The sequence below is a fragment of the Zootoca vivipara genome, chromosome 17, assembly GCF_963506605.1.
Source record: "Zootoca vivipara chromosome 17, rZooViv1.1, whole genome shotgun sequence".
Classification (NCBI taxonomy): Eukaryota; Metazoa; Chordata; class Lepidosauria; order Squamata; family Lacertidae; genus Zootoca; species Zootoca vivipara.
Window position 1 is genome coordinate 16,532,139 of NC_083292.1, and position 27,852 is coordinate 16,559,990.

At 50.1% G+C, this 27,852-nt stretch overlaps 2 protein-coding genes across 2 annotated transcripts; both read left to right on the top strand.

The window, feature by feature from the left end:
• Window positions 1–1,859: 1,859 nt before the first annotated feature.
• On the top strand, window positions 1,860–8,021 carry PLA2G1B (phospholipase A2 group IB). Its single transcript, XM_035098662.2, has 4 exons — window positions 1,860–2,007; window positions 3,417–3,573; window positions 5,331–5,458; window positions 7,178–8,021. Exons 1-4 carry the CDS (start codon window positions 1,971–1,973, stop codon window positions 7,294–7,296), a joined length of 441 nt encoding a protein of 146 aa, XP_034954553.2. The 5' UTR covers window positions 1,860–1,970; the 3' UTR covers window positions 7,297–8,021.
• Window positions 8,022–11,736: 3,715 nt separating this feature from the next.
• Window positions 11,737–27,844, top strand: LOC118076108 (uncharacterized). The gene is made up of 5 exons (XM_035098661.2): window positions 11,737–11,958; window positions 21,860–21,983; window positions 23,253–23,410; window positions 23,954–24,027; window positions 26,695–27,844. Exons 1-5 carry the CDS (start codon window positions 11,737–11,739, stop codon window positions 26,828–26,830), a joined length of 714 nt encoding a protein of 237 aa, XP_034954552.2. The 3' UTR covers window positions 26,831–27,844.
• The last annotated feature ends 8 nt before the right edge of the window (window positions 27,845–27,852 follow it).

Below are 27,852 nucleotides of genomic sequence, written 5' to 3' on the forward strand. Positions count from 1 at the left end.
GGAGGGGGAGAGTGCTTGCCAAGCACCCAAGCACCCCCCAAGCCATCTTGGGGTTGCTTTTGTCGCAGCCAAGGCCAACGAGACCCAGCGTGGAATAGTGGTTAGAGTGCTGGACTAGGACCTGGGAGAGACCAGGGCTCGGATCCTGACTTTGCTGTGAATCTCACTGGGTGACCTTGCGTCAGGGAGTCACTAACTCTTAAAAACCCACCCTACCTCACAGGGTTGTTTTGAGGATAGTATGGAGAGCTGGAGAACTCTGTAGGCCATCTTGAGCTCCCTGGATGAAAGGTGAGATAGACATGTAATTAACGAACAGATAAAATCTTCTGTTATTCTGAAAATAAATTCTCAAATTGATAGTGTAATGTCTCCAGGAAACCCTGGACTTCGACAGTGAGGAAGCAATGCTGCTAAAACAGTCTTTACTAAACTGCAGTCATAGTTTATTAGTTTATTAAAGAGTTACACACACAGGAACGACATCCTCCCTGCAGCCCTAACTGTTCACCTAACTGTCACAGCTGTGCCAACTGCCATAACTGTCACATACATCACAGATGACATCCTATTTCATGTGCCACGTATACTTGAAATGATTTTGCGGTCGTATCCACAATATCATTTCCATGAATGGAAAACTTCAAGAGGCTCCCAAGGTTCGTGGTCGAGTACATTTCTATCATCCACCCATTCATTCATTCATTCATTTGGTATGGCACCCTTCTTTCAGACGGAGTCCAGCGTGGCAAACACAGCCACAGTAAATCTTTTTTTTTTAAAGAGCATTCTTAAAACATTGTAAAAACAGTTTAAAACACCTCATTCCATGATCTCGGAGTTTCCAGAAACAGTGCATATCAACCATCAAATGCCTGGGCAAAAAGATGCTTTCAAATCCATCCTGAATGTCAGTAATGAGACAGGCATGCATACCTCACCAAGGAGGGCATTCCAGAACCAAGGAGCCACCACCGAAAAGGCCCCGTCACAGGTCAGTGCCAAATGGGCAGCCCCTGGTGGCATCAAGGCCTCGCTTTTTGATTGTAGGTTCCAAGACAGTGGTTAATGGTTGAACACGTGTACCCATTCCATCCCTGGTGCCTTCAGCTGGGTAAGGTAAAATCTTTCCAATAATGAGCCCTTGGGGAAACTGAACAGACCATCCTTCTCTAGCCACCCAGAGTGGTTGGGGCAACCCATTCAGATGGGCAGGGTACAAACAATAAAATGATGATGATGATTGCCTGGAACCATCAGTGCCTTCCATCAGTTGGGATGGCTCTCTTATTCAATCCAGTTAGGTTAGGAAATATCCTTCGATCACTCAGGGTGCTGACAGAATTAGCTAGCCTTTCTCCAGCCTGGTGCCCTCCAGAGGTTTCCCACTATTAACTCCCAGCAGCCTCCGCAGCATATGACTCTCCTGGCCTGGGTCTGATGGGAGTTGTAGTCCAAAACAGCTGGGGGAGGCGGGCAGGGGCAACCCGGTCCTTATAATTCTAAAACAGACAACCTGGGGCAGGAGTAATTTGGGATTTGCTTTGCCCGCTGCCCAGGAATCCTAATTTAAACTGTTTTGCATCCAGCGACTCTTCTCCCTTGCTATTCCTTCCAGGATTAGTCCTGGCAGCAAAAACTGGCTATGTGGGTTGAGTCCTGGTTGAGTCCCAGCTTGAATCGTGGTGGAAAGACCACCAGGGTTATGTTTTTAAAAGAGGGTGTTTTTGAAACGAGATCCCTCTCTAGCGAAGGCTAAGCTGTGCATTGGAAAGGGAAACGGCTGTTTCCCCACAGGCCTTGCTTGACACTCAAGCAACACTCCCCCCCATCAACCTCTGACGGAAAAAGGATGCATATAGAAAGGTAAACAGGACACTCTTATCTAGGATCCAGGTGCCAAGGGGAGGGCAGGGTATAAAGATGCAGGGAATTGAAGGACGGCCACTAGGAATTGGACGCCTGACGAAATGAACCTCGCCCTTCTCCTAGTCCTCCTGGCATCAGGTGAGTTGCAACCCAGTGAAGTTGTGAATTCCTTGCTTTGCAGATGCCTTCTGATTGGCCTGGAGAGGTGGGTTTTTTTGTTTTGCTTTTGCTATTTGGGTGGTGCAATAAACTTGTGGATTTAGAGGAAACCACCTGCATGTCTGGTTCAGACAGTGGGTGCCTTTAAAAATAAAAATAAAAAAGTCATCTTGGTGGCTCCTTCCTCCTTCCCCATTTTTTGCAAGCGATATATTGCAATCACAAGTATTTGGAGTGTAAACGGCTGTGTGTGACCTAATCTCTGTAATATTGCACAAGCACCTTCACGGGGGGAACTTCCTAAAAATGTTTTTGAGGTGGTCTGGAAGACCGTTTTCTTGTTTTTCTTTGAAATAATTGGATACAATTTGCCCCAAGCAAGAGTTTTATAATATTTAAAGCACCCTGGCCTGTGAATGGTGTTCTGGGCACCTCTTGAAGCATGGGTGTGTCCAGGATTTATGTTGGCGGGGGGGAGGCAGGACTTTTGTTGGGGGGTGCAGAACTGAGCTATCTGCGATGCGATTGGTCAGTTAGTTATTTTTATTGTTTTACTTGTTTTAGGGGTGCAGCTGCACTCCATGTACCCATCCCTCTGCTATGCCCATGCTCTGAAGTCTTCTCTTTTGTTCCAGCATTGCATGCCTTCCCTTCTTGCTTGGCCAGCTGGGAAGAACAGCTCTAGCCTGGTAATTCCCAGACTTGCACTCTGGGGGCATTAAATGCGATGCATTAAATCTGCCAAAGAGCTCCGAGAAGCCCAAACTGTAAGCCACATCTCTGTATGAGTTCCTGCTCCAGTCCTCTCTCTCTCCAGTTAGTCTCTACCTTAAGCAGGCTTCCTCGACCACGGCCCTCCAGGTGTTTTGTGACTACAATTCCCATCATCCCTGACCACTGGTCCTGCTAGCTAGGGATCATGGGAGCTGTAGGCCAAAAACATCTGGAGGGCCGAGGTTGAGGAAGCCTGACCTTGAGCATGACTGGGCCATTCCATTGCTCCTGCTGCCCAAGCTCAGCAGAGTCCTGTGCTTTTCCAAGGAGTGTGCCTGTCGCAACCCGGCATGTCCATTGCAACCCTGCATGCCCAAGGTTCAGGCAGAAATATTTAGCTTGTTTCTGGCATTGTTCATGGCTTGGACAGCTCAAGTCCGTACAGCATAAGACCCTTAGCTTCAAGGTGGTGAGTTCAAGCCACTGGAACAATAAATACATTTTAAAGAGCAAAGGAACTGAAATGCAAAGTTAAACATACAGCCATTAAAAAGGTGGGGAAAACTACCTTAAAAAAAAAAGATACGTACTCACAGGAGCTTTTGAAAGGCCCTCTGAGCATGCATCATCCTCTGAGAAGTTTTTGTGCGAGTGTGTGTCGCTTTGTTTCCTAGCGGGCACTGCCCATGCTGCCGTCCTCCGGAACCTGTGGCAATTCCGTAACATGATCAAATGCACCATGCCATCCAGTGACCCCCTCAGGGATTATAACAACTACGGCTGCTACTGCGGCTTGGGGGGCAGCGGTACGCCAGTTGATGACCTGGACACGTAAGCAGCCATCTTTCTTAAAGCACTCAAACCCTCTGCTCGGCGTTGTGCATTCTCATTGTGTTTTTGAGATGTCTGCTATGAGGTAGGTCCCGTTGGAGCAAACGTCCCCCAACTGTCTGGCTTCCAAAAGTTTTGGACTACAAGAACTTCCTGACAGTAAGAGCTGTTCGACAGTGGAACTTGCTGCCAAGGAGTGTGGTGGAGTCTCCTTCTTTGGAGGTCTTTAAGCGGAGGCTTGACAGCCATCTGTCGGGAATGCTTTGATGGTGTTTCCTGCTTGGCAGGGGGTTGGACTGGATAGCCCTTGTGGTCTCTTCCAACTCTATGATTCTGTGATTCTACAACTCCCATCAGGCCTGGTCATCGCAGCATAATGGGAGTTGTAGCCAAAGCACCTGAAAGGCATTCGGTTGCAGAAGTCTTATCTGGAGGGTATGATAGCATGAGTCAGGGTTGGAGAACCTGGCCCTTGTGACTTTCTCCCAGGCCAGGCCCTTTGCCAGGCCTACTTAATAACCTCCTTGTGTTTATTTGGCTTCCCTGGAGTGTTTCCTTGAGTGTTGGGGTGTGTGTGGGAATTAGCCTACGGCGGACAAGGGTGGAATCCAGACACATACCGTATTAAAAATGCTTTGAAAATGTTTTTTTTTAAAAAAAAGTTTTGAAAAAATATATTGAATTTGCCATAGCTCGCCATCACCATCTAGTGTCACATTTGTATAATGCACAACATACTTGAAATGTTTTTATTTGCAGCTGTATAACTGAGTCCAATGTTTTCTCCCCATCACATCCACACACACACCCCGCCCACTGCAGTTGTAGTTCAGCAACATCCAGAGTGCAAATAGTTCTCTGTGCTGGTTCGCTTCTGCCCAGCCTACCTCACAAGGCTGTTGTGAGGCTGAAATAGAAAGACAAAGGAAAGATGTCTTCACACAACACAGGTCTTGGAATTCGCTGCCACAAGTAGTGCCCCCTACCTTTGACTCTTTTCATGAGGTGGCGATTAGCCATGTCCGCTACCTGGTTCAGAGAGAGTACTTCCCTGGGTTGGGGGGAGCTGCTTCTTGCTTGTGGGGCTCCTCGAACCATCTGGCTGACACTGGGGGAGGACAGATCCTGGACTAGATGGACCTTTGGCCTTAATCCAAGATGGCTGCTCTTCAATTCTTTCAAGAGATAAGAATGGAACACCCTCAGTCAAGGACAGTCTACCTGTAAATTCCGAAGGCTGGTTGCCATCATGTCCTGCTTGCAGGATTTTCTGGGAAGAACCTGCCTTGCCATGCACTCTTTTAAAAAATAAAAATAAAAAACTATTTATGCTCTTCAGGTTTATAAATTTCATTAATTTTACAATCATTTTAACGTTTCAAAACTTGACTTCCTTCTGCAGTTCTTTAAATTTATTTTTAATATCTTCTGCATATCCGAGATTAACTTAATTGGCTCATTTATCTACTTTAAATATATACTCTTAGAAAACTGCAGGTTATTACAATAATCCTGCCAATGTTCTTATCTGTTTACAATTTATCTGTAAATATTCGGCAAACCATTTTCATTCTTTTATATAAAAAAGCTTGTTGTCTTGATTTCTTATTCTTCCAGATGCCTTGCCACTCTCTGGATTAGGTAGAGAGCTTGGTCTCTTTCAGCAAGAAAGCTTTCTGAATTTGTGTCAGGCGCCCGGAGAATCATTCTGAATCTCCCCCCCCCCCACTTCATTTTTCTTTTTGCTTCCTGAGCAGCTGCTGTCAAATCCACGACAACTGCTATGACGCAGCCAAGAAGCACCCGGCCTGCACTTTCATCCTAGACAATCCTTACACAAAGACCTACTCCTACACCTGCTCTGGCACCGAAATCACCTGTACAGGTAAATGCACTTCATATGCCATGCTTAGCAGAGGCTCTGGCGCAGTTGGTAACGTACCTGCTTTCTTCCTCACAAGTGGAACAGACTCTCATTCACTTGAGGTTTTGAAACAGAGCTTGGATGGCCAACTCTACAATTCTATGATTCTAAAACCTTGGATCTGGTCCCAGGCTTGTGCCATCAGACCCACCTTTCCCAAAGCTGGTGCTGGTCCCAAATACATGGCTGAACTACAACTGCCATCATGCCTACTCTGGCTGGCTGATGGGAGTTGGAATCCAGCAACATCTGGAAAGCCAGTTTCCTGGTGCCTGGTCTAGGTAAAGGTTTATGCCAGGGCTTCCCAAACTGGTTGGGTCTCCAGCTGGTTATGGACTACAATTCCCATCACCCCTGGCCACTGGTCCTGCTAGCCAGGGATGATGGGAGTTGTAGTCCAAAAAAGCAGCTGGAGACCCAAGTTTGGGAAACTCTGGTTTATTCCTATGATTACAAATCAGATGTGGTCGGAGAATATGTGAGGACGATACAGAGACACTGACAAATCAGATGTGGTTGGAAAATATGTGTGAGGACGATACAGAGACACTGGCGTGCAAGCGTTTAACAATGTGATCAACTGGATCTGCCTTACAAAGGGAGTGAGCCAATGAGGGCAATTTTAGGCTGAAGGGTTTGTGTGGATTAGTGGAACCACTATTTAAGATCCAGGACACCGAAAAGGAAGCAGCTCTTCATGCAACACATAGTTAATCTATGGAACCCCCTCCTGCAGGAGACAGTAACAGCCACCAACCTAGACGGCTTTAAAACATGCAAATTCATGGAGGAGGCTATAAATGGCTATTAGCTCTATTGGCTATGCTCTGCCTTCACAGTTGGAGGCAGCAATGTTTCTGGACACTGTGAGAGCAGAATAGTGGACCAGATGGGCGATTGGCTTGATCCAGTAGGCTTTTCTTAAGTTCATTCATTCATTCAATGTATATTCTGCGCTTCCTCCCAAAGGAACCCAAGGTAGCAAACACATCCATTCATTCTCTCTCCAAAACATGGGCATAGCCAGAATTTATTATAGTGGGAGTGATGCAATTGGTCAGTTAGTTAAGTATTTTTATTTATTTGATTGGGGGGGCAGCAGCTGCTCCCTCTGCACCCTGCTGGCTACGCCCATGCTCCCAAACATTCTAAAAACAGTTTAAAACGTTTTCTCATCCAGTGATCTCTGGGTTCCCAGGAACAGTATTCTTCACCCACCCAGCGCACTTGGGGAACAGGGATGTTTTTAAATTCCCCTTGAAAGTCAGTAACAAGGGAGCCAGGTGCATCCTCACCAGAGGGAGGGCATTCCACAAACATGGAGCCACCACTGAAAAGGCCCTGTCAGTTGGGGAGGGGTCAGCAACCGCTCATGGCAGAGGCACCACCACCAGGACCTCACCTGCTGATGGTTGATATTGGGGAAGGGACTTGTTTGGTTAACTTGCATCCCAAGCCACTTACGACGTTATATGCTCATGCTACCACTTTGAATCAAACTCAGAAGTCCACTGGTAACCAGCCTAAACTCTAGCAGTTTCAAAGGTATTTGGGGACTGTGTCCTCAGGCGGTCATGGGCAGTATTTGCTTTCCTAAAAGGGAGAGGGGCTGGGTTACCTGGGCTCAGGTGCACCTGAACTCCTGATTCACCCGCCTTCTCCCAAATTTTCTTTCTCCAGAAAAGAATAATGAGTGTGAGGCTTTCATCTGTAATTGTGACCGCAACGCCGCCATCTGCTTTGCGGGGGCTCCGTATAACAAGGATTACAAGAACTTGAATTCCAAACTCTGCAAGTGATGTTTGGGGCAACCCAGTTCAAAAGGCCCTTTGCAGGCTCCTCAAGCAGGGAAGCTATTGGAGACCCGGCTTAAAAGAAAGCTTCGTGCTGAGTTTGTTTGCTGCTGCAAATTTAGGAGGATTGTTTCGTGTGATTTTTTTTAAATGAAGGTGTGCTGGTGGGTGGGTGATTCCCTGAAATCTTTTAAATGTGCAAATAAATAAATAATGAATGAATGAATGTGCAAATAAATACCAGTAATAAATGAATAAATGAACAAACAAACAAACAAACAAACTGGGGCAGGGGCGGGGGTTGTGAATGGAGTCTTCTACCACAAGGGGGCTCCTGCCTCCATCCTGAGTAATAAAATAATTCCATTTTATTTGGAATTACATGCACACGAAAGCTCATACCAAAGCTCATGCACACGAAAGCTCATACCAAAATATAAACTTAGTTGGTCTTTAAGGTGCTACTGAAGGAATTTTTTTATTTTGCTTCGACTCAGACCAACACGGCTACCTACCTGCAAAATAATTCCATGTTAGGAGTTATCATTAGGAAAGGAATTGAAAAATAAAACTGCTGTTATGAAAGGGTTGTTGTACAAATCTATGTTGCAGCTGCAGTTCTGGGCGCCTCGTCTCAAAAAGGATATCGCAGAGTTGGAAAAGGTTCGGAAAAGGGGAATGCAAATGATGAAGGGGATCAACTCCCCTGTGAAGCAAAATAAAAAAAATTCCTTCAGTAGCACCTTAAAGACCAACTAAGTTTTTATTTTGGTATGAGCTTTCGTGTGCATGCACCTGTTTCAGTGTATCTGATGAAGTGTGCATGCACACGAAAGCTCATACCAAAATAAAAACTTAGTTGGTCTTTAAGGTGCTACTGAAGGATTTTTTTATTTATTTTGTTTCGACTCAGACCAACACGGCTACCTACCTGTAACTCCCCTGTGAAGAACAGCTGTAGCATTTGGGGCTTATAGACTCATAGAATTGCTTTAAAAGAGGATTGGACAAATTCACGGAGGAGAGGGCTATCGGTGGCTCCTAGCTGTGGTGGCTGTGCTCAGGCTCCAAGACTGGAGGCAGCAATGCACCTGAATCCCAGTTGCCAGAAACCACAGGAAATGAGAGTGCTCTTGTGTTCGGGTCCTGCTTGCTGGTTTCCCATGGAGGCATCTGGTTGGCCACTGTAAGGACAGGATGCTGGACTAGAAAGGCCATTGGCCTGATCCAGCAGGCTCTTCTTATGATTGTATGGAGCATCAAAGCCCATTTTCTGCATAAGAGGAAAGGCACGCCCATTGCCTTGACACAGATGCCTGGCATTCCCAACTTCTGCAGAGGGTTGCCGGCCTGCCCTGCTGCCACAGAGAGGACAGGAAGGGTCAGAGTGCAGTGGGAGAGCATCTGCTCTGCATCCAGAAGGCCTCGGGTTTAACCAAAATGGCATCTCCAGGTAGGACTGGGAAGTCCCATCTGAAAACCTGGGGAGTTTGAACCCGGGACCCTCCTAATCTGCCATGGAGCCACGGCCCTTTCTCTGTCTTAGTAAGCCGCCTTAACCCAGTCACACCACAGTCCATCTAGCTCAGTATTGTTAACACTGACTGGCAGCGGCTTTCCGGGGTTTCAGGCAGGGGGACGTTCCTGGCTCAACCTGGAAGGTGCTGCTGGGGGCTGCGCTTGAGACCTTCATTGGGGAAGGCAGATGTTCTGCCACTCAGTTACAGCTCTTCCCTTAAAAATAAATGGGAGATTCTAGTCCTTATGGTTCTAAAAGAGACACAGCTGAATTAAATAGGCCTGACTTGGTATAAGTCGGTTTCCTGTTATTCCATCTGGCTGAGCATTGCAGACACTGACTGGCAGCAAGCTCTCTAAGTCCAGGGTTTCACAGAATCATAGAATTGTAGAGTTGGAAGGGACCCCCAAGGGTCATCTAGTCCAGCCCCCTGCAATTTAGGAATCTTAGCTAAAGCACCCACGACACATGGCCATCCAACCTCTGCTTAAAAACCTCCAAAGAAGGAGAGACCACTACTGTACCTCCCAAGGGAGACCATTCCACTGCCGAACAGCTCTTCCTGATGTTTACATGTAGCTGGAATCTCCTTTCTTGTAACTCGAAGCCATTGGTTCGGGTCCTACCCTCCGGAGCAGGAGAAAACAAGCTGGCTCCATCTTCCAAGTGACAGCACTTCATTTGAAGATGGCTATCATATCTCCTCTCAGTTTCAGGTATGGGATAGTGTCCCAGCCTTATCTGGTAATGCCATTGGAGATTCAACCTACAGCGAGACGGCCTCGGAGCACACGCAGAGTGTATTCTGCCTCCTCTCTACCGGCATAGCTGCCAAGTTTTCCCTTTTCTCGCGAGGAAGCCTATTCAGCATAATGGAAAATCCCTTAAAAAAAGGGATAACTTGGCAGCTATGTCTACCGGTTGCAAAAACGGGGAAAGGGGCGGGGCGTGGGATCAGTCCGCACATATAATCCGCTGGGGCGCTTTTGCGGCTGCATTCCCGGAGCCCCGGCACCTCTCCGTCTGGAGAAGAGAGAGGGTGGGTCGGGGTCATTGATTCTCCTCCCGTCACCTTCCAACCTCCCCTACCCTCGGTCCGGGGGCCTGATTTGCCCGTGACGAGGAGCCGACGGCAGGCAGAGCAGAGCCCCCCCCCCCGCTCCTCCAGGACTGTGTCACAATGTGGGGCGGCCCGACGGGGCGGGAGCAGCAGCTGTTGCTGGAGTAGGCGGAGAGGGCAGGACAGGGGCGGGCAGATGCAGCGCCGCCCACCCATCAGCCGCCCACCAGGCACCAACCCAGGCAGCGCACGTGGGGGAAAAGTAAGCCACGCCCCTCTCCTGGGAAACCCCGATAAGCCACGCCCCTTGGGTTGCACAGGGGGCCGCCCACTTGCCAGGGTTTACCGTAAGCGGGGGCTGTTTGCAAGCCACGCCTCCTCGGAACTGCTCTCTGAGTTTCAACCAGCGCCACTCAGAATCTTCTTCTTCATCATCCTCATTAAAATTGGTTACTCTCCCTTCAGCATCAGGTCCCAGGGAGCGTTGCAGCAATTTAAAATTAAATACAGTTTTTGCAATGCTCAGCAGGGTTTCGCTATAGGATATTTTGTTTGGCTGAAGTACCTGGAGGCGCGTCTTGATTCTAGATACAGTAATGGCTTCTGTGGCCCTATCTGGACATTTTTATTTTATCCTGCAATGGGTTGAGCTGGATGACCCTCTGGGTCTCTTCCAACTCTACGATTCTGCAATTTGGCAAACCTTTGCTCCGTGGGCGGAATAGATCTGGGTTACTGGGTTTTGAGGGGTGTGTGCTCTCAGTGAGCTGAGAGGTACTTCCCCACCACCTTCGTTGATTCAGTGCGCAACCCTGGGGTGTCAGAAGCTGCTCTCCAGACTGTGTTGGACTACAACTCCCATCAGCCCCCAGCATCATATCGCCACGTGGGCTGGGGCTGATGGGAGTTGTAGTGCAAAGCATCTGGAAGCTGCTAGGGTAAGTCCAATTTGCCCTAGCCAGATGATTGCAAAAGGTCTTGGACCCTTTTAAACGCAGACTGGTGTTCCTGAGGGATTTTGGCAGAGTGACAACAGGCCTGAGGAGGTGATTCATCTCAATGAGGCTGGCCTGGCCAGGAGGTGGGCTGCTGATCTGTTTATTTATTTGGGGGGTTTGGGGTTTAGAGAAAAAGCAATAAAGAGGCGACAGGATATAGAAGTGTATTGAGTATGCATGGTGTTGAGGAAGCAGACAGAGAAAAGCTTTTCTAATAATGCTAGAACTTGATGGATATCGGATGAAGCTGAATGGTGCAAGATTCAGGACAGTGTGCAGTTGAACTATGGAACTCACTGCTGCAGGATCAGTGGTGGTCACCAGCTTGGATGGCTTTAAAAGAGAGTTTGCGAAAGACTCATGGAGGGGGATTTGTTAGTCCCATTATCTTGCCCAAGGCAACTCAGAGTGACTTTCAACCAGAAAATCTAGCCAGTTTGCATTGCACAAAGTTCATACTGGTTTTCATTCAGCTTTTTTCATTCAGCTTTTTTTCATACTTCCTTTGCACCTCTTACATCGCCCCATCGATCCTCACCCCAGCGAAACACTCAGACAGTCACCAGCTAATAATTATCAGAGCTTTGCGCTAAAGGGGATCACAGCTCAGTCGGTAGAGCATGAGGCTCTCCATCTCAGGGTTGTGGGTTCGAGTCCCAAACTGGGCATTGTAGGGGGTTGGACTAGATGACTCTCACGGTCCCTTCCAACGCTATGGTGCAACAGGCTCGGTTTCTCCTCTTCTTACTGAGTGCTCTGCCTGAACTCTTGGCGTCCCTCCCCCTCCTCCTCCTCCTCCTCCTCCTCCTCCTCCTCCTCCTCCTCCTCCTCCTCCTCCTCCTCCTCCTCCTCTTTTGGCCTAGTGCAGGATGGAGATCCTGGACGAGTTTGACAACGAGTGCCCGCTCATCATCTCCTTCTGCGAGCGGATCTCCCCCCAGGACTTTGACAGCCAGGCTGTGAGCTACACCCAGAAATCCCTGCAGGACCTTTTCACCCAGATGGAACAGAACCCGGGAATCTGCGAGCGGGTGGTGAGGAAGAGGAAGCAAGCTGAGAATGAGGGAGCCAGCTTGGCCCAATATTTGAAGGTGAGCGGGAGAAGGGATCCTCCAGGGGACCCCCCAGAAGGGAGTTATCACATGACCTGGTCAGGGCAGGATGGAGGGGGCAGAGAGCACCCCAGCCTTCTCCTGCCCTTTCAACTGCAGGGATCTGCAAGGGAAGCTTTTCATGGAGACAAAACATGCCTGTTTGCATCTTCAGAAGAAGCTGCTGTGCATGCAAAGGAACAAAGTTGGCAGTCTTAGGCTAGTAAACCTACCCTCGTGCCTCGGGGGTAATACATCTACCCTAATTTTGCAATGTGCCCCTTTTATTGTGCATTCATGGTGATCTGTGCTCATGATCGTATTGGGGCGGTTATACACGATCCCATTTTCAATACAGTTTCCACCTGTAAAAGTTTCATTCCCCCACCCATCAGTATAATATTGATTTATTAGTTACTAGCTGGCCCTGCCACGCGTTGCTGTGGGTAATCCCTGTGACTGTCCCCACCTTGTCCCGATCCATGATGTATTATATTTGTTCCCTTTCCTCTCTGTGAATGGTGTATCTAATTCTGGAGAGTGGCATGGATCGTTGTGTCCAAATTTCAGGACGATCGGTCAAGTGGTTACGGAGAAAGGTGTCTTCCGCACTTTCACCATTTTTACATTTTTATATACAGTGGTACCTCTACTTACGAATTTAATGTGTTCCGAATGCACATTCGTAAGTCAAAAAAAATTGTAAGTCGAATCCCATAGGAATGCATTGGGAGAAAAAAATTGTAAGTCGAAGCAACCCTATCTAAAAATTCGTAAGTAGAAAAAATCCTATCTAAACCGCATCCAAGATGGCGGACGGAGCTCCGTTTGTAAGTAGAAACATTCGTAAGTAGAGTTATTCGTAAGTAGAGGTACCACTGTATATAGATAATATTCTGTTGGGAGCCACCCAGAGTGGCTGGGAAACCCAGCCAGGTGGGCGGGGTATAAATAACAAACAACAACAACAACAACAACAACAACAACACCCCTTGACTATTCTGCATGACCCTCTACCATGTGTCTGTCTGCCCTGAACCTGTCTGGTTGAGGACAGACATATGGCTTTGTTTCCATTTGGGGCATGTTCCGTAACTTCCTCCGGAAATCCTGTAACATTTGACAGATCCAAGCCACGCATTTAAAGCGCATCCGATGCACATTTAAAGCACATGACTCCTCACCCTCGTAGAATTTTGGGAACTGTCGTTCTCCCCGTACAGTGCTACAACTCCAGCATCCTTAACCGACTACGGCTTCCGGGAAGTCATGTCCTTTCCATGTGCGTTGGATGCCCTTTAAATGTATATTTACACCACAATTGTTCCAGGTGTCCCCTTCCCCTGTTTTTTTGTTTTTGTTTTTTACAGTGCAAGAGAGCCCCCTGTAGATGGCAATTGTGCAATAACATTGGGGAAGCATTGCTAAACAGCTAACAAAGTGGAATGATGGGTGGATGGTCTGGTATGAATCGACCGCCAATGTGCTATTCCTGTGCCGATGACGTGTTTCAGAATGCACTTGCCTGGAGGCGGGCCTTTTAACATCAATCAGTGATTAGCTAGGGGTGTATAAAGTCTGCTGTTAGCCTCTTTTGAAGTAAAGTCCATAGCTCAATCTCCTCACTGCTGTCCCCAGTTTTAAAAGGGCCAGAGTGATTGGAAATACATCTCTGTTTCCAAGATCCACCAGCCAGCCTGAGTAGCCCAGCAGTCCCCAACCTGGCGTGTCCCAGATGTTGGGGGCCGATGGGAGTTGTAGTTTTGGCCCCACACCATCTGGAGCAGGCTTCCTCAACCTCGGCCCTCCAGATGTTTTGGGACTACAATTCCCACCATCCCTGACCACTGGTCCTGCTAGCTAGGGATCATGGGAGCTGTAGGCCAAAAACATCTGGAGGGCCGAGGTTGAGGAAGCCTGATCTAGAGGCTGTCAGTGCTCACAAAGGCTGAGCCAATGTGTCTGAAATTCATAACTGAGGCTGATGAAACTCAGTTGAAGCCTGGAGCTGAACGAGGATGTGGTAGAAAGGGCTGCTCCACTTCACACTGCAGGAGGAGGTCACATTCTTAAACACTGTCATCCTCCACGTTAAACAAGCAAGCAAACAAACACACATCCTAACCATTTTCCTTATCCCCGTTTGGATATTTTAAAAAGAATATTAAGTGGGCCATAAACAGAGTGAGCATGGTGCAGTGGTTAGAGTATTGGATTGGACATGGGAAACCAGAGATCATATCCCTTCTCAGCCATGAAGCTCGCTGGGTGTGACCTTAAGCCAGTCAAACTGCCCCTCTCAGCCTAACCTACCTCGCAGGGTTGTTGTGGGAATTCAATGAGGAGTGGCAGAGCCTTCCTTGAGTTCCTTGGAGGAAAGCAGGTGGGATGTACATCCAATAATAATAACATTTAAATGAAATGAATATATGAAACTATTTCCCTGTGAGTAGAAATCTAGCACACCAGGGAGAGGGTTGGCAAGAACCCTGTCACAGTGGCCGGAGTGGACTACTTCAGAGTAACGACGCTACGCAGCTCTGCATTTTATTCTTTTATTGGTGCTGCGTATTTACAGTGCTCAAGTCATTGCTATTTACACGGAGCGATGTTGTCAGTCGGTTTCAGAACCTCCTAATGGCTTTTGGCGCGTCTTTCTCCAACACAAAAGCTTTGGCAGACCCATCCTCTTGCCCCTCCTCTTCCTGCGTAATTCTGGAGTTGGGGGGATGGGTCTTCCCCCCTTACTTGCCCCTTCCTGTCCCACCTGGGACCCTGGCTCCTCTACCTTGCCTGAGCCTCGGACACGACTTCCTGCTTCCCCACTGGAATCGGAACTCTCCCTGCTTTCCCCTTTGCTCGGGGACGGGCTTGAACTCAGGAGGGGAGGGACTTCGCGATATCCCCTGTCCCTCACATCCACCCCCCTCCCAAGCTCTCCTTCACCCCTCCCCAGGCCCCCCCCATGTGTCGGTGACGACTGGAAGCCTAAAAACTCGGTGCTCTCCGAGCCCGTTGGTGTGAACACCTCCCCCCAGTCCTGCGAGCCCCCCCCTTCCGCCTGGGAGGACGGGAATCCCAAAAAGTCCGTGGCGTCAGAGCTGGTGGGGGTAAAAATGTTTTGCCAATCTGCTCCTTCCTCTGACTGGGTGGATCTTGGCGACACCCATACCTCATCCTCTGGTTCCTCAAACTCCGCTTCCCAGCGCCATGGTGAGCTGTTCTCCCGTGCCTCCTCCTCCTCCCCCTCCCTTTCCATGTGCCAGGGCTTGGGTCTGTGGGGAAAGAGGGCGTGAAATTCTTCCACCAAGAATTCCTCCTGTATCTGAGTGGCGGGAACCCATTCATTCTGGGACGGTGGAGCATCCTCCCATGCCATGAGGTACTCCAGGCCCCCCACCCCCCACCTTGAATCCAGGATGGCCGTGGCCTCATTGAGTTGCTCCCTGCTTTCCCTCTCCCCCCCTCCCTCGGGGGTTTGTTCGCTGTCTCTGAGCCTGCTGCTTTCCCTGTACGGCGACAGCAGCGATCTATGAAACACTGGATGCACCCTCATGTCCTCTGGCAGTGCCAGCCTGTATGCCACCGGGTTGACCTGTTGCGTGACCGTGAAGGGGCCCAGCCATTTGGGTGCCAGCTTTTTGCACCTCCCTCTGGTGGGAAGGCCCTCCGAGGACAACCACACCTTGTCCCCCACCCTGATGACCTCCCCTTGTCGCCTGTGGCGATCTGCCCCCTTTTTGTACGCTTCCTTGGCCCTCTCCAAGTGTTCTCTGAGCTGCTGGTGCACCGTCTCCAGTTCCTCTGCCCAATCCTCAGCCTGTGGGCCCTCCTCCTCCTCCTCCCTCTCCCTCTCTGGGAAAGATCTGAGGTCGCGCCCGTAATTGGCCTTAAAGGGCGACACCCCTGTGGAGACGTGCACTGCATTGTTGTAGGCAAATTCTGCTAGTGGCAAGCGATCCACCCAGTCCGTTTGCCGCTGGCTGACGTAGCATCTCAGGTACTGCTGCAGAATGGCGTTGACCCTCTCCGCTTGTCCGTTGGTCTGCGGGTGTCTAGCCGTCGACAAGCTGACCTCCACCTGCAGGAGGTTCATGAGCCGCCGCCAGAACCTGGAAACAAATTGGCGGCCACGATCCGAAATAACCCTTAAAGGTAATCCATGCAGTCTGAAAATGTGATCAACAAACAGTTTGGCTGTCTCTTCTGCCGAGACTGCCCTGGCACACGGTATAAAGTGACACATTTTGGACATGAGGTCCACCACCACCAACACTGCAGTCTTACCCCTGGACGAAGGCAGATCTGTGATGAAGTCCATGGACACCACTTCCCACGGCCTGTGTGGTGTGGCTAAGGGCTCCAGCAACCCTGGTGGCGCTGCTCTGACCACCTTCGCCCGCTGGCAGGTGGTACAGCCCCTTACATAGTCTCGAACATCTTCCCTCACCCCTGGCCACCAGAAGTGTCTCATGACTAGGTGAGTGGTCTTGTCCCTTCCAAAATGCCCCGCTGTAGGGTTGTCGTGCATCTGCTTGAGGACCGTACGTCGAAGCTGGGTGGTGGGTAGGTACAGCGCACCCTTGTAGAAAAGCAGCCCTCTGCGTTCTGCAAAGTCTTTTGCCTGCTCCCTCCCCCCTCTCAGTTCTCTGAAGATGCGGTTGGCAAATTCATCCGCTGCCGTCAGTGCTGTGAGTTCTGCCTCGCTCACCACTGCTGCTCCGCAGGACCATGCCGACGGGGGGAAAATGTGCCTTGGGGCTGGTGGCGCCTCCTCCTCCATGTACTCTGGCTTGCGGGAGAGGGCATCCGCCCTGACATTCTGCTCTCCTGGGATGTAGTGTATGGAGAAGTTGAAGTTCGAGAAGAACTCCGCCCACCGTATCTGCCGCTGGTTGAGCACCCTGGCAGTTCTCCAGAACTCCAGGTTCTTGTGGTCTGTGCACACCTGGATGGGGTGCTTGGCGCCCACCAGGAAGTGTCTCCAGTGCTGGAACGCCGCGTGGATCGCAAGAAGTTCCCGATCAAAAACTGTGTAGTTTCGCTCGGGCTGGGTCAACTTCCTGGAGAAGAAGGCACAGGGTCTCCACTCTCTGTTGGCGTCCAGTTGCAACAAAATGGCGCCCACAGCCTTATCAGAAGCATCTGTTTCAATGCGTAGGGGCGCGTCCTGAACCACGTGGAACAGGTTCTGGTCTGAGGCGAACACCCTCTTGAGCAGGGGTGTCAAACTCAAATTCATCGGGGGCCGCATCAGCAGTTTGGTCACCCTCAAAGGGCCGGTTGTGTCTGTAGGACTATGTGTCCACTCACTCTTTATTATCATAAATTGTTGTCACTGCATTCAATTATTACTGTTTTTTGTAATAATGTAAGCTCATTCCTGCCCCCACGCGGATCACATTCCTGCGTCGTGGCGCGTTTGTGGGAGGGGATGTAAACGAGGGAAATTTGAACAAAAGGTGGGGATTGACGGCTTCCGGGGGGGGGGCTCAACTAAACCTTCGGCAGGAAGGAGAAAGCCACTGCTGGGATTAAAAACCTGCAGATGGAAAGAGGGCTTCCCTCTCCCGTCATGCGCACACCCAAACCCCGCTTGGCAGGATGCCACACGCTGCAACCCACTCCATGCTTTGGAGAGGGGCAGGAACATGCGGTGCAGCGCCAACTCCCTGCTTTGCTTTTGCATCCTCCCTCCTCAGCGCCAGAGTCCCTTCCCCTCGCGCTGAGGGAGGGCAGCGGATTTCCTGAGGAGGAAGGCGGCGGCAGCCCCAGCGGACGTGCATCTTCGCCTCAGAGCTGCTCTTCCCCCCACCTGCGCTGTTGTCTTCGCCGCCGCCTCTCCCTACCGGGACTGCAGGCAGAGGAGGCTTGAAAACCTCCCCCCCCCAATCCCCCTCCCACCTACTCAAACCGCGAGGCGACTCCATCTGGAGCCCTACATCACGAGGGGCTGAGAGGAGGCGGAACTGAGAAGCCAAAGGGCGGCTCGGGGGTGGGGGGCAGAGCAAAAGCCAGACACCCTCCCGAGTGTCTATGAGGAGAAAACGGGGGAAGAGGGAAGAGAAACCCGGCTCCATCAAGAGAACGGCTGTTGCGCTTCACCTACTTCCCGCCTCAGGCTCACTCTGCGTCCCTTTCGCCCGCTCGCTCGCCCACCTCCCGGATGCAGCCGAGGAGAGGAAGGGAAGCAGCGGGCGGCGGCTCCCCAGTGCTGCCTCACTTGCTCTCGGAGACAACAGCAAAGCCCGCCAAAAAAAAATCCAGCGCTGCTCTGTCCCGGCACCAACTTTGCCAGCGGCGCCTGTAGGGCTTTCCTACCTCCTCGGTGGGCTTCCTCCTCCTCCTCCTCCTGCATCTCACTTCCCCGTCTGGCCGCTGTGCCACCGCCTCCCTCAGCCTCATTCGAAATTGAAATTCCCTGGCCAAGGCTGTCAGCGCGGCTCCAGCGCCCCGGCCTCCGCCTGCAGCCCCGCCCCCGGTTTTGACCCTTGGCCAATCGCAGGCTCCAGAACTACTGTCAGCGGTTAGTGTCGGCGGCGGCTACGTGGGCCACATGACGAGGTCTGGCGGGCCGGATTAGGCCCCCGGGCCTTGTGTTTGACACCCATGCTCTTGAGGCTTTCGAACGCTGCTTGCGCCTCTGGTGTCCACCTGAACTTCTGCTTGCCTCTCAGGCAGTCAGTGATGGGAGCCGTAACTCGAGAGAAGTTCTTGATGAACTTCCTGTAGAAGTTGGCAAAGCCTAGTAGGCGTTGGGCATCTTTGCGCGTCCTGGGGCTGTGCCAGTCCAGGATGGTCTGCACCTTGTCCTTGTCCATTGCCAGCCCCTTGTCTGACAGCTTGTAGCCCAGGAAGTCCACCTCCTTGGTGTGAAACTTGCACTTCTCCAGCTTCACATACAGGTGGTTCTCCTTCAGGCGCTGTAACACCTCCCTGACGTCCTTCACGTGCTGCACTGGGTCGTTGGAGTAAATAAGGATGTCATCCAGAAAGACCAAGCATTTCCTGAAGAGTAGGGACCCCAGGACGTGGTGCATGAAGGCCTGGAAGCATGCTGAGCCCCCTTGCAACCCGAAGGGCATCACCAGATATTCAAAAGAGCCCAGAGGCGTGAACATCGTGGTTTTCCACTCATCGCCTTCCCGGATCCTGATCAAGTTGTACGCCCCCCTCAGGTCTAGCTTGGTGAAAATCTTGCCTCTGCGTGCCGCTGTCAGGAGATCATCCACTCTGGGCATGGGGAAAGCCACTGGCTCTGTCACCGAATTCAGCCGTCTAAAATCCACCACAAGACGGCGCTGTTGCGTGTCTTTCTTGTCCACCCAGAAGACCGGGCTGCCCCCTGCTGCCTTGCTTTCTCTGATGAACCCCCGCTTGAGGTTCTTGTCGATAAAAGCGCGCAGATCCTCCAGTTCCTGGTCTGACATGGCGTACAGCTTGGCTGGGGGTATAGTTGCCCCAGGCACCAGGTTGATCTGGCAGTCAAAAGGCCTGTGTGGGGGCAGGTGGTCGGACTCCGCTTCACTGAAGACCTCCTGCAGGTCCCAGTATGGTTTGGGTATCGCCTCACCCCCTTTGACGTGCATGGTGGCCACCGTGGCTATCGGAGGCCCCTCCCCTGGTTGGTGCTGCATGCAATGTTCCAGGCAAAAGTCCGATCCAAAAGTGATGCATCTCTGATGCCAACTTATGGAGGGGTCGTGGCGCGCCAGCCAGCTCATGCCCAAAACGATTGGGGGGTCTGAGATGGTGGTGACGTTGAATGCCAGTGTCTCTGAGTGCCTTCCAACCGTCATTCTCATGGGGGGGGTTTGATGAGTGATGGCCCCTCCCAGCAGCTCTCTGCCGTCAATGGTTGCCACGTGCAGAGGAAAATCCAGCTGCAGAAGCTGGATCTGGTGCTCTTCTGCAAAGTTTCTCGAGAAGAAGTTGGCTGAGGCACCACTGTCAATTAGGGCGAGGACCGTCAATGGATAGCCATTTGGGAGCGTGAGCGTCACTTCTAGAACCACTCCTGCTCTGGGAGGGGTGGGCTGGCTCTGCTCCTCTCTGTGCGGGTGGGTGGGCTGGGGCTGTTGTCTGCTGACTGTGCCTGGCTGCCGCCCCTTGTCTCCTGCAGCCAGGCTTTCCCGTTTCCCTGCTGTGGTGCTGCGTCAGTGGGGGAGGGCACAACCGTTCCCGCCTTTCCTTGCCACTCCCTGCGATGTGGGCAGTCTCTGACGAGATGCTGGGGGGAGTTGCAGAGAAAGCAATTCCCACCCCTTCCCTCCTTGCGTCTTGGCGCCGCTGGGGTTTGAAAAGCCCGCGCGCGCGCGCTATCAATCTGCATGGGTTCCTGGTCCTGACTGGCCCCAGGCGTGGCTTGAAAGGGTTGTTGAGGGAGTGGCTTCTCCTGCGACCGTGGGAACCAAGCCCGCTTTGCGCGCGTTGCTTGCTTGTCGCTCCATCTGGATTCCTGCCTCACCCCCACCGCCAGAGCCGCTTTGCTCAGTTGATCCATATTACTGGGCTTTGGACCTCTCGAGAGCTCATCCTTCACCTCCTCATGCAACCCCAAGTAAAACGCCGCTTGCATTGGGGCAGACTCCAGATCCCACCCCAATCTGTGCACCAGCATGGTGAATTTCGCCCAATACGCGCGAACTGTCATATTTCCTTGGCGTAAATTATGAAGTTCCTCCTTAGTCTGGTCCATATGACTATCGGACGAATACATCGTTTTCAAACCTTCTAGAAATAGTTTGACATTCTTCATGCAAGGATTCCTTGTTGCAATTAACGGTCTTAGCCACTCCCTGGCCGCCCCTGTAAGGTGCTCCACAATAAACGCTACTCTGTGCTCATCATCAGGGAACTCATCGTGGTGCAGCTCAAGAGCATACACAATCTCAGTCTCAAAGCCCTGAAACTCCTTCGGGTCTCCATTGAACTTGCTTACTAGGGTCCCGGCTCTCCTTCCTGGCAGCACTTGGACTTGGGGTGCCCCTCCCGCCTTGTTTTTCTCTGCATCCAGCTTGTTTTGGAGGTCTACCGCCACCGCCCTTAAATGCTGCTCTTTTTCCTGGAGCTCTCTCACCTGTTCCGCAAGTTGTAGCCGGTCGTCCTGGACCTTCTTAGTCTCCTCTTTAGCTGCCTTCAATTCCCCCTGCGCCTGCAGCGACAGCTGTTGCAGTTCTAGCTGGGCTTGCTCAGCGATCTGCCGCCACTTCTCCGCCTCTGACACGCTCATCCCGGCAACTCCAAAGTAGCCCAAAAATGATTAGGAGGTTGCTGTCACAGTGGCCGGAGTGGACTACTTCAGAGTAACGACGCTACGCAGCTCTGCATTTTATTCTTTTATTGGTGCTGCGTATTTACAGTGCTCAAGTCATTGCTATTTACACGGAGCGATGTTGTCAGTCGGTTTCAGAACCTCCTAATGGCTTTTGGCGCGTCTTTCTCCAACACAAAAGCTTTGGCAGACCCATCCTCTTGCCCCTCCTCTTCCTGCGTAATTCTGGAGTTGGGGGGATGGGTCTTCCCCCCTTACTTGCCCCTTCCTGTCCCACCTGGGACCCTGGCTCCTCTACCTTGCCTGAGCCTCGGACACGACTTCCTGCTTCCCCACTGGAATCGGAACTCTCCCTGCTTTCCCCTTTGCTCGGGGACGGGCTTGAACTCAGGAGGGGAGGGACTTCGCGATATCCCCTGTCCCTCACAAACCCCCTCCCTGATGCACTAATTTTCTTACTGCAGGGGGTTTTCTTTTTCAAAACATTTCGGAACGGAACTAACATCGCCTTCCCATCTCAAGGAGCACGGTCCGCTGTGTTACTGGGTCTCACTGCCTGAACCAGGCAGCTGTTTCCAGGCTCACAAAACCTGCCAAACTTTCCCATTCTGCACTCTCTTTTTCCAGGCCAAGTTCTTTTCCATGCTTCAGGGAGACGTGAACAACAGCAACTCACTGGGGGAAATAGAAATGGAGGAAAAGGTGGAGCAACTGAAACGTGAGATGGAGAAGGTCAATGACTACGCTCGTGGTAAGTCTGGCTGTTTTCCTCGCTCTCTCCCTAAGCTCCTCCTGGGTTTTGCCCCTCCACCCAATCTCTCACAGGGCCATCCAACCTCCGATTAAGAACCTCCAAGGAAGGAGAGTTCACCACCTTCTGGAGGTGTCCGTTCAAACCGTTTTTGTGGTTTAAAATGAGCCTTGCTTCACAGCATGTTATTCTTTGAAGGAGAATTACCTGAAAATGATTTATAGATGGTATTTAACTCTCTAAAATGTATAAGTCCGAATCAGATAAGTGCTGGAGATGTAACGAGGTTGAGGGTATGTTTTATCATATGTGGTAGATTTGTAAAAGGGTAAAAGAATATTGGGAAATGATATATAATGAACTGAAAAAAATGTTCAAAAGTACCTTTCCAAGAGTCCTTTTTGTGGGGGTAATTCAGAGGGAAATTTCCAGGTGTCAAAAAAAAAAGACTATTTATGTATGCCACTACTGCAGCCCGTGTCTTGTTAGCCCAAAAATGGAAAACGAGCGAGGTCCCAACCAAAGAAGAATGACAACTTAAACTGATGGAATACGCGCAGCATGCAGATTTAACATGTAGAATAAGAGAACATGAAGAATGCATATTTAAAGAAGGCTGGAAATTGTTTATGGAATATATGAGTAAAAACTGTGTTCATTTAAAAAGGCTGGTAGCATCAAGATAAATTCAACAGTGTAAATAAGTTTTGATAGATGTAACAATGGATTATTGAATGGTTTATTTCAGGGCTGGCCACCTCCCAAGAGACTCTGATCTACTCACAGAGTTAAAAACTGGGAGTGATCTACCCCCTTTTGGGGGGTTCAAGTCAAAGCTGTTGAGGTTTTTTTAAGGAAGGGAAGCCCTGTTTTGGGGGGTTTAAGTCAAACCTGTTGAGCTTCTTTTAGGAGGGAGGGAGGCCCATTTTTGTTTAGGGCTTCAGGTCATAGTTCAGCTTTTTTTTAGGGAGGAGGAAAATTTTGGGTGAGCTTTTTTAGGGGTGCCAGTGATCTAGCAATGATCTACCACCGACATCCAGTGATCTACTGGTAGATCACAATCTACCTGTTGGATGTGCCTGGTTTAGTTCATGTAAAATATGCAGGGTTGCGTGGCATGCAAAATGAACCACTGAAAGAGAGGAAGGGAAGCCATTGATTTAAGGTTGTTTAAATGAATGTTTTGAAATGTAATTTAGAAAATTTAATAAAAAAACCTATTAAAATAGAGAAATAAAATAAAATAAAATGAGCCTTGCTCCGTTGCAGCTGCCCAGAGTGCTTCCTGGAGGTCGTCGGCAATGAGGCCATCAGAGATGAGGCCCAAGAAGGCTATTCCATCGGGGGGATTCAGCCCCAGCCAGACCAAGCTTCTGGACTCGAGTGTTCTCTCCATGCCAAAGGTCTTTGGTTCCTTCCCAAAGCAGGTTTGTTCTTCTGACTCTAGACCTTGGTAATCCCGAAGGCTGGACTGCTGCAATGTGCTGTCTGTGGGGCTGCCCTTGAGCCTGGGAGCTTCAGCTGGTTCTCTCAGCCTAACCTACTTTGCAGGCTTGTTGTGGGGGGATTAGATGAGGACTTGGACCTGGGAGACCAGGGTTCCAGTGCCCACTCGGCCATGAAGCTCTTGGTGGGTGATTTTGGACCAGTCACTGTCTGGTGACTCCCTCACAGGGTTGTTTTGAGGGTGAAATGGGAAGGAAGACACCTTGAGCTCCTTAGAGGAAAAGTGAAATATAAATGCAGTCAGTACAAGAAATAAACATGCCCAAGCGTTTCAGCCATTCCACATCAGGCTGAATGAGCAAGGGGAGCTCACTTCCCATCATCACAGCATCTTTCTGAGAAATATCCACCTACCCCAAAATGCTGCTGGGAGGAGGTGCCAGCAACAGTCATAATTTTTTAGGAAGACAGTTTCTTGCAGCTCATAATAAGCTTTTTAATTTTACTTTGCACTCCCCCTACAGATGGAGAGATCGATGGGATCCAGCGTGGACTTGAAGCAACTCTGGGCCGGCATGTCATCTGTCAATCAAAAGAGGTGCAAGGGGCTAGAAGGCGAGGGGAGAGGCTGGATACATACTGGTTGGCCCCCCCCACTCCGGACTGGTTTCGTATTGGGGTGTGGCAGTGCTTTTTCTGGGGGCATGCAGGGGTACCACACACCCCTGAACATAGAATCATAGAGTTGGAAGAGACCACAAGGGCCATCCAGTCCAACCCCCTGCCGAGCAGGAAACACCATCAAAGCATTCTTGACATATGCCTGTCAAGCCTCTGCTGAAAGACCTCCAAAGGAGGAGACTCCACCACACTCCTTGGCAGCAAATTCCACTGCTGAACAGCTCTTACTGTCAGGAAGTTCTTCCTAATGTTTAGGTGGAATCTTCTTTCTTGTAGCTTGAATCCATTGCTCCGTGTCCGCTTCCCTGGAGCAGCAGAAAACAACCTTTCTCCCTCCTCCATATGACATCCTTTTATATATTTGAACATGGCTATCATATCACCCCTTAACCTTCTCTTCTCCAGGCTAAACATACCCAGCTCCCTAAGCTTTGTACTTTTGTCCATTTACTGTATTTATTTCCCCCAATTTGAACTATAAATGGTGATTTTCTTGAGTCAAAATGAGAGTAGCCCTAAACAGAAAAAAAAGCACTAGGGTGTGGTCTGCAACATGTCCCAGGTACAAGAGTGGCATACAGTCATACCTCATGTTGCGTCAGCTGCAGGTTGCGTCTTTTCGGGTTACGGACACGCCAAACCCGGAAGTCCCGGAACGGGTTACTTCCGGGTTTGGCGCGTCCGTAACCTGCGCGCATGTGCAAAAGCGCTAAATCGCGCTTTGCGCATGCGCAGAAGTGCCGAATTGGGTTGCGTGTGTGCGCAGATGCAGCGCTTCAGGATGCAGCCTTTTCCGGTTGCGAACGGGCCTCCGGAATGGATCCCGTTCGCAACCAGAGGTACCACTGTATTTATTCTGGTTTAGTTTTTTAGCTTGTGGTGTTGATTCATGGAATCATAGTAGAGATGGATGGTACCTTGAGAGTCTTCTAGTCTGACCTCCTGCAATGCAGGAATCACAGCAGACAAACCCCCAACAGGTGGCCATCCTGCCTCTGTTTTAAAGCCTCCACCAAAGGAGGGTCCACCATCTTCCGAGGGAGTCTGGCCCATTGCCAAGCGGCTCTTGCCATCAGAATGTTCTTCCTAATGTTTTGTTACAATCTCCTTTCTGGTCATTTGAATCCATTGATTCGGGTGCTGGCCCTCCAGAGCAGAAGAAAACAAGCTTGTTCCATCCTCCCTGGGACAGATATTTGAAGATGGTCTATCATATCTCCTCCCGGTCTTCTTTTGTCCAGGCTAAACATACCCAACCAGTGTTAGAAACTGAGGTATGGAAGCTAGGAGCTGAAATGCACCTTAAACCAAGGTTTTGGTTGCAACAACGAAATGCCTAGTCGTGCCTTTTTCATAGCAAGAATACAAAGCTGAAAATGAATGAACTGCAGCTAAAATATTACGTTCATTTTTCACATGGTCTAGTCCTTCCCCTGCCCACCCCCTAATATTGTCTCTTCTCCAGTCTTCAGAGAGTAGCTGGAAGTGGGGAGGTAGAAAAAGCTCCTTCTTTCCTTCCACGCTGCAGTTTTAATCTGAAATCACAGGTGCAGCACTGCGCCCAGACCTTGGAAGATGCTTGCGCTAATGAAATTACTTGTTGCAAAACGCGCCTAGAACAATGGGAGTTTCGAACTCTGCACTCAACTCCCTCAACTGTTCCTCATGAGGCTAGTCAACATCCTTCTTAAATTGTGGTGCCCAGAACTGGAAGCAGTAGAATCATAGAATCATAGAGTTGGAAGAGACCACAAGGGCCATCCAGTCCAACACCCTGCCAAGCAGGAAACACCATCAAAGCATTCCTGACAGATGGCTGTCAAGCCTCTGCTTAAAGACCTCCAAAGAAGGAGACTCCACCACACTCCTTGGCAGCAAGTTCCACTGCCGAACAGCTCTTACTGTCAGGAAGTTTTTCTTATGTTTAGGTGGAATCTTCTTTCTTGTAGCTTGAATCCATTGCTCTGTGTCCACTTCTCTGGAGCAGCAGAAAACAACCTTTCACCCTCTTCTATATGACATCCTTTTATATATTTGAACATGGCTATCATATCACCCCCTCAACCTTCTCTTCTCCAGGCTAAACATACCCAGCTCCCTAAGCCGTTCCTCATAAGGCATCGTTTCCAGGCCTTTGACCATTTTGGTTGCCCTCTTCTGGACACGTTCCAGCTGGTCAGTATCCTTCTTGAACTGTGGTGCCCAGAACTGGACACAGTACTCCAGGTGAGGTCTGACCAGAGCGGAATACAGTGGTACTATTACTTCCCTTGATCTAGATGCTGCAGCCCAGAATTGCATTGGCTTTTTTAGCTGCTGCACCACACTGTTGACTCATGTCAAGTTTGGGTCTACCAAGACTCCTAGGTCCTTTTCACATGTACTGCTCTCAAGCCAGTATTCCAGGTGTGGTCTGACCAAAGCAGAATAGAGCAGTAATATTAATTCCTTTGATTTACTAACATCAGGGAGGAGTCCAGAGCAAGGAGACCTCACCTCCCATGATCTCAGCATCCTTTTCACAATCTTTTTTGCTTCCCAATGTCATCATGAGTCTAATCCTGTTTTGTCTCTCCTCCAACAGCATGGTTGACCTGCGCCCTATGATGCTGAACCCCGGCGGTTTCCGCCCTTCATTCCTGGGGAGCACCCCTGTCAGCAGGCTGAAATACACCAGTTTCCCAAGGTACAGGAACCCTTCTGAGATCTGGCATGACTGACACCTTTTGTTCTCACGGGGAAAATACACACTCGCGCAAGAGGGGGGCATTTCATTCCAGGGAAGGGGCTGGAAAATGGGCCAGAGGTTTCCTGGAGGCAAACCTCCATGGTTCCCCACGAGGCCTGAACATGTGGCTCTCCAGAAGTTCGTAGAATCATAGAACTGTAGAGTTAGAAGGCACCCTAAGGTCATCCAATCCAGCCCCCTGCAATGCAGGAATCACAGCTAAAAAGCCCCTCTCCCATGGCCAATCTATGCAAGAGAGAGAATTTTGCCCTCTTCAATCTCTTGCATGCTACATTTGGTTTCATCGCATGGAAAGGCACCCCCCCCCCCAGTTTAACATCACTGTTCAAAATTGCGGCCACTTCACCAAAAAATAATTTTTAAAAAAGATAGGAAGCTTTAAACAAAACGGAGCTGAGCAGTTCTGTCCTGTTTCCACTTGCTATTTTTATTTAATCCCCTCCACTTGGGTTTATTTAAACCAAGGACTTGTATATTAACCACTAATAATGAATCATATGTTGTAGATATTATTGCAAATTTATTATGCTGTTTTTGCAATGTACAAATGACGTTAAGAAAAATAATTGTGGCCACTTTCTGCAAACAATCTTCAGACATCAAGTTTGTACTCGGGCATAGCTGTCAAGTTCTCCCTTTTTTAAAGGGAAATTCCCTTACGCTGAATAGGCTTCCTCGCGAGAAAAGGGAAAACTTGACAGCTATGCACTCGGGTCCTGCTGGTGGGCTCTCCTTGGGGGCACCTGGTTGGCCACTGTGGGAACAGGATGCTGGACCAGATGGGCCACTGCCCTACCGCAGCAGCTGGGTTCTCCTTATGCTCTCGTGGAACCTCCAGGTCTAGGGGCAGTCTATCCTGAATTCCTGGGGGGCATTTGGTCCCTCCGAGAGCAGGAGGCTGGACTAAGACAGGCCATTGGCCTGATGCAGCGGGTCTATCCTTATGTCCTTTATGCTGTTTAGTTTTCTTTGCTAAACATCCACCTACCTGGG